At 37.8% G+C, this 10,311-nt stretch overlaps 1 protein-coding gene across 1 annotated transcript; it reads left to right on the forward strand.

Annotated features, from left to right (window-relative positions):
* The first annotated feature begins 1,702 nt into the window (after positions 1 to 1,702).
* Positions 1,703 to 10,176, forward strand: f11r.1 (F11 receptor, tandem duplicate 1). Its single transcript, XM_051401412.1, has 10 exons — positions 1,703 to 1,958; positions 4,637 to 4,696; positions 6,040 to 6,156; positions 6,599 to 6,739; positions 6,890 to 7,092; positions 7,194 to 7,296; positions 7,624 to 7,731; positions 8,585 to 8,597; positions 8,768 to 8,828; positions 8,947 to 10,176. The coding sequence occupies exons 1-10, from the start codon at positions 1,907 to 1,909 to the stop codon at positions 8,980 to 8,982; spliced, it is 894 nt and encodes a 297-aa protein (XP_051257372.1). The 5' UTR covers positions 1,703 to 1,906; the 3' UTR covers positions 8,983 to 10,176.
* Positions 10,177 to 10,311: the final 135 nt, after the last annotated feature.

Consider the following 10,311-nt stretch of genomic DNA (forward strand, 5'->3'; position numbering starts at 1 on the left):
ATATATAATATGATGGTTTGTCTGTGCAGAGCAAATGTTTTGTCTGTGTCTAAATAACATAACATAATTTACATCAAATTGATAAAAAGTGCTTAATCACTATTGCAAGTTGTTTCATTGCAAATGTATATAAATGTGTTTACCAGACACCTTGGCACCCATAGATTCATCATATGTAGACAACCAAATAAAGTATGTGGATGCTAGAAACTGAACCTCATATTGCTCTCGATGTTGTACCATTGGTGTGTGAATGAATTAGTTTCTGTTTGTGATGAGCCTTTGCCATGAATGTGTGTAAATAAGTGAATGTGGCATGTAGTATAAAGCGCTTTGAGCAGTCGTGGGACTACAATGGCGCTATATGAGAGCAGTGCCTTTACATTTCATTCAGTCACGAGAACACTGGGGAGCTCCGGTATTGATATTGGGTCATAAGGCCTCAGTCAGAGTTCCAGTTCATCCAAAATGTGTTCTTCACTAAACTGGTCAAACCATTTCTGTATGGACTTCACTTTAGGAGGTATTTGGCCTTCCCAAAAAATGTTGCCACAAAGTTAGAAGCACACTACTGTTTAAAATATGCTGTAGCATTATGATTTCCCTTAATTGGAAATAAGGAGCGTAGGCCAAAAACATGAAAAACAGTCCCAGACGAAAGTATCCTAAGTATGTGTCCACATACTTTTGGCCACTTGGTGTAATCTTACATCTACAGACAGAGTTACAGGAGGGAGAGTGGCAATATTTTGTCATGCTGATAGATGATAGGAACAACTGTAAATGTGCACACATTGTCAGGTTAAACATTTATATTTCCACATTGTGCATTCAAGCTGGGTAAGTCCTCACAGACTCACACATAGCCCACTGGTGTGTGCAGAAAAAAAGCTTCAAAACACTACAAAAGTCTCTGTGTGATGCAGTGCACTCTAGGGTGCCCCACATGCTATAGCTGGCCTCTATGTGTCTCTAAATGCTTAAATGGTGAATAGTTCATTATGTTCCAGTGTGTTTTTGTTACAGAGGTGTAATACTAAATACTACTAATACTAATGCTGCTAAATTTAAATCTTAACCAAGGTTTGGAACTGTTTTTCCACAAAGAATTCACAACTTTCTGTGTGTCCTTTTTATATTTTCTCCTCCTGCTCCTCAGACAGCCTTACCCTGCCTCTGTTGTAGCCTACGCTAATGTTTTAAACACTGTATATCTGCTGTATGTGGACTACTTTGTGGTAATATTAAAAAGCACTTCAAATTAAATATCACGGTCAAAATGATTAACCTCATTAGAGTTTATTGAGGCTTTGATATGTGATGTTGTGTCTAATGATCACTGTTTCAAATACATGTATTATTATACATTTCCAGTGCGACTGCAATCATTTTTAACTTGAAAATTAAAATAGCTGTATTAGTTTCCACTAGTATGGCTGACTGAATATAGTCACATAATTATACAAGACAGTTTCACTTATGGATGTGCACATGATATAGCCTAGATGACACTACCTTAAAGCTCTGTGTCATACATAACCTACTGACGGACTTACACGACAACCTGGCCCTGTTTTGCTCTCCACTCTCCGTGTAAATGTGCTTTGTAATAGCTTTGGTCTGGTCCAACCTGTTTTCCCACTCTGTCGTCACCCACGCACCTGAGAGGATCCCTGGACCGGAAGTTACCGAGCTTGTTGTCACCTGGGTGGACCCAGCAGGTGAGAGCGGACTACTAGCAGGGAGAAAAAACGTCGACACAGTGAATAACAAGTGGGGAAAACATAAACGTCTGGTCATTTATTCGACGCAAGGGCGGATTTTTGCTTGTTTCCTGTTGGTTTTTCAGGAGTATTTGTTGAGAAGTGAAGCCGTCGTGTAACAGAAACGGACCCAGTTGGTCGACATGTTTGTCACCGGGCTGCTTTCGGTGGCTTTGTTCTTCCTCGCAGCGACAGGTGAGTCTTTTTTAAAATTTTTTTTTGTTTGAGGACTGTCAACGCTTAAAGTATTTCTTGTTTCTCAGTTCCAACTCAACAAAAGTCGCAATGATAGTGACCATTTGGCCCTTTAACACCAAATGAAGTGTAACAGTTTGGTTTGTAACTAAGTATCGTAAAATGAACCTCGGGCCTGCTCCTGGAAACAAAATGTTGGCCTGTTCGCTCTCTGCGCTGCTGAGCTCAGGAGGTTGCTGGTGAGGGAAAGTTGATATAACAACATATGTGACCCTAAAAATAGGATTATCTTTTGTAGTCTACTTGTTGAAGCTTTTAATGATGTCACTTTTCAAATTAAATGGCAGAAACAGAGCAGGTCCTGAGTGTTGAAGCAAAACCAGCAACCCAAAAAAATGTGGAAGGTGTGGAGAGATAAGGATTCATTAGTTCCTCCTATTCAGTTCAAATTGCCATTGTGTTTCCACATCCCTGTTCCTGTAGTGACCATAGGAGAGGAACACTATAATCATATTAAACCAGAATGAGACCAGAATTAGATTAATAATGAGCTCAATAAAGATCCCCAAGAGTTGTTTTACACTTTGTCAACTTTTAGTTGATTTCATGTGTGAACGGGATCAAGAAAGCGGCTCTATAAATTTGTATCTGAATTAAAATGTGTGAGATTGTCTTGTTCACAAGGCCAACTGCCACTCATCATGTGATCAAGGTATTTGAATTAGTCTGTGGGAGGGTGGACCATTATTCCCAATAACCACAACTGATCTCCTGGTTATTGACTCTTGTTGCACTGAACAGAGAAAATGACCGTCAGGCTCTAAGTTGAGTTTGGCTGTCTAACCTGTGTGTATTAGCAGCTCTTTACTCTGAAGGACATTTATCACCACAACCCTGAAACTCGCAAAGTATGCAAACAAATGAGTCATGCAGTGCTCGGGTTTCATTTTACACTGGAGGGTTATCTCCCCTACTGAACCAAAACTGTGACACAGACCTGGGACTAAATATCTGCAGGGTGCCGAGGGAGTCTGAATGTCCTTTAAGAATCCACAATAATAATTTGAGTAGGGATATATGTATAATTGGTACAAACATTCATTTAAAGTCTTGCTGTTTGTATATATATTTTAATCTTGTGAAATTGGGGTTGTGTACAGTGACAGTTAATGATTAACCTGCTGCTGCTGTCTCGGTATTACACATGCTTGTTAAAGGTAGTAGTTAAATCAAGTAACTCCCAACACTTACAGTAATGGCGATGGTTTAATGTAATGTAAAGTGGTGCCATAGATGCAAATATGGTGCGACAAGCTCGTGACTGTATGCATAAATGATTTAGTCGCCCGTGTTTCTGTTGTAGCAGCACTGCGGGGTCTGAAAAGACCTAGTTTCAGCCAGACTGTCGACAGTTTCACCGGATGTTTTCTGGTTCAGCAGTCAGGAATTAGACACCTTTTTTTTGTCCACACCCTGATTGCTTGTTAGCATGCTCTGACAGGGGTGGGTGTTCTCAGCAGTTCTTTACAGTCATTATGTGAACTACTACTGTGTATCTGAGCTTTTGCAGTTTCTAATTTATTATTCAGATTGCCTGTTTTGTCCAACCAACAGTCCGACCAACCGAAATATTCAGTTACAATTCATTCAGATATTGAGTTTTCCATCACAGAGGTTATGGAAACACAGTAATATTAAAATGAATGATGAATAATTAGTGGATTAATCAACTATTTGTTTGAGCCCTGCTTGTTTGTTAAAGTACTCAAAATATTCAAGTATGGGATTGCTCTACATTTTTATGCCTGATCCATCACCTCTTACTCATATTAGTATCATATTGTCTGAAATAACCACTTTCTCATGGTTGATGAGTCTACATGACTCCTCTTTTTTCAAAGCAGACCAGCTGATCTCATATGTTATTAACTGATTGTAATCTCCACCAAGACTGAGCCGCCCCAGTCTCACTTCCGCCAGTCCTCACGTCTGCTGCTGCTCCTTGTGCTCATCCTTATACATTTTATAACACGGTGTGTTTATCTTATCTCTCATATGAGGGATATCAAAAATACAGGCTTCCAACTCTGCAATCCCACTTGAATATTATTTTTTACATGGTTGATTTTGCACTGTAAGCAAGAGCCCATTCAATACAACACGACGGTCCCCAGTCTACTTTGAGTGTAGGAGTTATACTTAAAGGAAGTGAGAATTTAGACTCAGCACCTTTTTTAAATTGTTGTGAGGACTGTCTGTCTCTTAAGTCTTTAGGGACATTATTATATATCGAGAGGGTTGCCTTACTAACGGTTAAAACTTTAGAGCACAACAATTAATAACCCCCAATTATTTCTCTTAAACAGGGTAAAACTACACGGCACACAACAATTTGAGAAATATCTTTTTTAATTATTAGTATTTTAATACTTAAATACTACTATTTTAATATTTTGTTTGTAAAAGGAAGCAATGTTAAAGTTCTTGATGTGTGTGTGTGTATGTATATATATTTATTTTTATAAATATATTATTTATATATATATTAATATAAGTTCCTTTTTCTTGACTGTCTCTATTATGTTTTCGTAATCTACTGTAATATCTGTTTATGAATACATACAGGCATGCATTATAGTGACTAATTACTTGTTTTATTTTTATCTTTGTGTGTCCAGGTGTTAGTGGCTTTTTAGTCACTACTTCCAACGCAAATGTGCAAGTGAAAGAAAATGAAGGTGAGTCCTGAACATATAACATAATGGGAATGTAGAGGTAAAGCCTGGAAATAAATGAATATTTCAACGTAGTTTAAAAGTTCTGGAAGTTTGCACGATCTTACTACTGTTTCCAATTAAAAGGTGGAATTATTTTGTACCTAGGTCCTGCTGTAACTATCGGACAGTGTCAGATTTCAGCCCTTGATGTGTTGTAAATTATAATTATGTATCCCAAAATAATAGTTTCCATTCTTTTATTCTCTCTGTTCTGAAGAGCAGAGATGGGAAGGTTGGCTTTGTCTTGTTACTCAATAGGAGATTATTGCTGTTCAGTAATCCTGCTCACGCTCTTTTATTCTCTCTCTGACTGAGAGTTCAGTCATTAGTTTTTCAATAGAAATGACTTTGCTAGATGTGTGTAACTACAAAGGAGAATATAACTGAGCCCTTTTTTAGCCAACAGGCTGTATGTTGTCTTCATAATAAAAACTTACTTAGTTTCAACATGTTCAACAGTTATGTTGTAGTGAGCGTTGAAACCCAAAAGCAGAACATGGACAATAGTTAGAGAAAACTTTGCAGTAGATTTATCTGATAATGATATTGTTGAGGCTGAGTAGATTAATCTAGAGTTTCACAGTGGGCAGGCAGAGAGAGCTAGGCTGACAGCCAAGCTCCAGAGAGAAATGAACCTGAAGCAAAGAAAAAACACAATGTCAAGCAGGAGATTAAAAGTGACATAGGAAATAATCGGGACTCGAGCCAGAGTTTGACCGCAACGTTTGTACCAACATAAGTGAACTGAACAATCTGGCAAAGACGAGGAGTGAAGAGCCGAGGTAGATATAGGGCTCTTGATTGGTGGATGAGTCAGAGATGTACAAGGTGATTGCAGCATGAGGAAGACTGGAGCGCCATGCCCAGACAGAGAGAGAGACACACACACACACACACACACACACACACACAAACAGAGAAAGATGACTGACGGGACCAGTGATGTCACTGATTCAGTGCATAATTTCCTTTAGAATTAGTGTATAGATTGTCTCATTTTATGCTCGTTTTAAGGTAAATTTGATTCCTAGTGCACTGATGCTGGATTTTCTCCAGTTTGTGGGGAGCTGGTTATACTGTATTGTCATGGTATATCTGGTATTCCATATCGCCCACCAGTTTCCTGCATGCAGTCTTCTGCTGTGATTTTGATTTATGATGGAGTTTAATGAGAGGTTATAAGATCATGCAGCAAATGTATTCTTTTGCATAATTCCTTTTTAATTTCAGATCGCATAACTAAAGAAAACCTTTGCAGTAGTTGTGTGTTCTTACAGGATTTATTGTCAACTCTCTTATTACAGGGACAGACCTTACATGCTCGTATTCACCCGACTTTGGTTCAAATGCTAGAGTTGAGTGGAAATATATGGACAAGAAAGGCTCACAGACGTATGTGATTTTTGATGGGAAGCCAACAGGTAAGTAGATTTGACCTCAAATGCTACTTTGAAAGATTTTAATTCAATTTGGTGGAAAGTTGGATTAAGAAATAACTGACCAGGGTTAGCACTAACAGCAGCGTCACCGTTTATAACCCTTTTTACATGCTTTTGCTTATAATTTGCTAAGCTATGATGTTTACAAGTAAACCAACACAGTATCTATCCATGTAGGCATTGCCCATGCACACATATTTTCTATTTACTATTTAAACTTTTTAAAATGCTCTTACATATCTCAACCTTAAATGAACTTCTCAAAAAAGTAAATAAATAAAATCATCATGCAATTTACCTACAAATTGCAAAATTGTTCTTGTGGCCCACACTGTATGTCATAGCATGGCAAAGTTGGTCAGGCATGTTAATATCAGATCCAACTGCTTCTGCAAAAATTTTTAATGCTGTCACTCTTCCACAGCGCCATATGCCGACCGAGTGACAATGTACGGTAGTAATCTGAGATTCACCAAAACAACCCGTAAAGATAATGGAGTATACGACTGTGAGGTGTCTGGCAACGGCCAGCCAGGGGAGGTCAGGGTAAAGCTGACTGTTCTGGGTAAGGATCCTTTGTAATTATAAATATTTTCATTTTTAATCCACCTAGACTCACATCACTACTATAAAATTACTAATATTCTGATGTGAACTGTAATGGAGGTTGTGTGTCACTGTACATGTAAAGACCTGTGTATGTTATGTCCCGCAGTGCCTCCGTCTCCGCCCTTGTGTAGGGTTCCCACCTCGGTGACAACGGGCAATAAGGCCTTCTTGTCCTGCCATGACAGTGACGGCTCACCTCCGCCCCAATACAAGTGGTACAAAAATGACGTCCTTCTGCCCCCTGAACCTTCCAAGATTGCTGGCTTCAAAAATGCCACCTATAGACTGAATACAGACAATGGCAACCTGGTCAGCTACAAGCTATTACTTTCAAATCTTTATGTCTTTACTTTGACAGTTGTGGTCTTTAATGGCCTTTGAAATTAAAACTACCCTGTCTGTCTCCTCAGGAGTTTCCCGCTGTAACCAAGATGGACTCAGGTCAGTACTACTGTGAGTCTTTCAACAGTGCCGGCCCTCCTCAGCGCTGTAAAGCTTTGCAAATGGAAGTCCGTAAGTGCTCTTCTCTTCAATTTCTAAAACATGCTGTAGCCTGTGGTTAAATACTCAGATACAGTAATTGTTAAACCAGTTTCAGCCAGTGGAGTGTGCTACATGCCAACACTTCAAAGTAAAACTGGTTTGGCTGCATTGAAGGTGTTTATCTAAATAGAAACTGTAACTGCTCAATATTAAGATACAACCTTCATTTCCTTTCATCAGTTGGCTGCTGCATTAATGAGTTTTATGTTTGTTTTTATTAAAATGTACTAGTTTACCATATCATTATGTTTGACTGTAATTCAGCTAATAACTTAAAACTGTGATGTTTACCACAAGGTGACATCAACACTGGAGGAATAGTTGCCGGCGTAATCATTGTTCTGTTGCTTCTGGTCCTACTGGGAGTCGGCATTTGGTACGCCCACAAGAAAGGATACCTGCCCAGTGAGTCTTCAACATTTTATTAAAATCATAGCATTATTCAGTGTTGACTTTACCAGAAACCTTGACCTCCTGAATAGATAATTTGTTCGGCATTAAAACAATTATACTGAGAAACTAGTTGATGGACATAGTTCAGACCCAGGCAGCAGTTAAGGTAACAGAGATAGCTAGTGAGTGTTTTTCTTCTTTAACAAGTTAAAAACAAATGTTGTCAACTGCCACACACTGTCAGCACAAAGTTAACCTCACTGTGAGACTGGCTGCAAGCTGCAATTATCAAAAAAGTAGTTGAGTCACAAACTTCATAATTACAATGATTTACATTCAATAACTGATCAAATATATAGATAAAATGAGCCAACCTATGTATCTCAACATCCACAGAATATAATAGACAACATAAAATGAGCAGTGAATATCAACAAGACGTTCAAACGGGACATTAGTGTATGAAATCTTGAATTAAAGCAAGTTGTGCAGAAAATTCAGTGTTTACTAAATACATAAACATTTGATACAAATCTTAAGGAAATTTGAAGTTTCTGCTCTTTTAACCCATGATTAGTCCCATGACTGGTATCCAACATATCATTTGTGGGAGGAGGTAAAAGGGCAAGCTTGTTCTGTTATTATCCGTCCAGTTTGCAAGATGTGGAGCTACTTAGAAAGGATAAATTCATGCATTGTGTCTCTTACCAAAGTCACTTTAGGCTTTAATTTAAAATGTTAACATAATCACACAACATTACCACTAATGTACCTCTAGACTGTTGAATATAATTTGTATATATGTAATACTGTATGTACCAAATACTTCATCCTACTGACGTTGTTTCAATTCTTCCCTTTACAGAGAAGAGTGAAAGGTAAGAGGTTTTTCCTTCTATATTGTGATATTGCATTCACTGGTTTGCTGCTCCAAACAGATTTTACAATCTTTGCTTAGTAAAGTTGAAGGTTTCCTTCACATTACATGTATAACCAGGTCTCCTCTCTCTGTGAGATCGCTCAACATGTTTCTTACTTCCCTCTGCAGCAAACCAAAGTCCAATGTGGTCTACCAGCCCCCATCATTAAACGGTGGTGACGATGAAGATGTAAGCATGAGCCTGCCTGTTCTCAGTGTTCTTCTTCTTCTTCTTCTTCTTCTTTTCTATGTTTAACTAACTGAGAGCAAAAGAAAAATGTTCTGATATTTGATGTGTTTGTTTTCAGGGGGATTTCAAACAGAAGTCGTCATTCGTGGTATAGTGTGCAATAAACACCAGGTCACACCAGGACAACGCCTCTGTTTTAAATGTCTCAGCGTGGGGTTTTCCTCAAGGTTTTAGTGACGTCTTTCTGTTGATGTGCTCAAAGCTGCAGCTTTTAATAGACCAGTGTGATTGTTGGAGTTGACTGGAACACTTTACCGTCTCAGATGCATTAACTTGTGGGTTTGAAGTATCAAGGTTTTGGTAAATAATTTACTACCGACTGGCAATGAGACCTCTGTCACACATTGGTAGTTTTTGTTTCATAGAACGTAATGTGGCTCCCAGTGACCCATTTGTAGCCTGAGACATTTTCCCACCTATGTTTGGAGTGTGTGTTTCTGTGTGTTTGATTGTTTTTGTGCTTCCAATTAACAGCACTGTTTTTTTGTTGTTTAAATGATTTATTTGTATGTTAACATGTGAAATGGTAGAGTAGACATTATGTCCTCTACAACCGCAGTGTCTTGACTATTTTTACCATCTTATTTTTATTTTACTGACCCATTACCTTAATGTCCTCCAGTCAAACTATCTTATCATCAATGTTTCTGAGCTGAAATGTTGACAGCTCTAATATCAAAGCAAAATCATAGCTGAGTGTTTGTGTGATGTTTTATCTTTTTGAACAAACCACAAAACTGTTGTAATGTACAATATTCCTTTTCTATTAAAGTTTATTAAGTGTATCTTTCTTGTAAATATCAAAACAGTTTTTACATCTTTAATTTAGAACAGTCTGAAAATCTTCCTGCTATTAACTACAAACTCTACTATTACTGTTTTTATGACATTAATATTTTAGGTGCACATTTAGGGCATATCATTTGTAGTTGAAATAAGTTGAAGCAAACAGATGTCTGAGATGACTTTAGAGAGAGTGTAAGTTAATGACCAAGTGTCAAACAATGTTTTAAATGATGGCAATGTTTCATGTGGAGCCTTATCATAGTGATTCATTATCCAGAGGTGATGGCCCTAAAGTGACATCCATAAATTCTCAGGTTGTGTTCAAGTTGTTTGATAAATCAATACACACATAAGTTTATAGAATCGATCAGGTACTATATTTAAATTAGGAACGTTTTCTACACTGCTTGACCTTCCCTTAATAGGAATTTTAGAACTGATGAATCAGCAGATGGTTGTATCTTTGCCTTACATATTGGTTAATAAAACGTTGTTAAACTGAGTCTACTATTTTTTTATTCAATTAATATTAAGCTATGATCTTCCTTAACATTGCCCAGTTCAAATGAAACTAAATGTAAAAGTAAAGACTAGACAGTTTCCTTATATGATTGGATGATGACACATTAAAGCTACC

The sequence above is a fragment of the Dicentrarchus labrax genome, unplaced genomic scaffold (assembly GCF_905237075.1).
Source record: "Dicentrarchus labrax unplaced genomic scaffold, dlabrax2021, whole genome shotgun sequence".
NCBI lineage: Eukaryota > Metazoa > Chordata > Actinopteri > Moronidae > Dicentrarchus > Dicentrarchus labrax.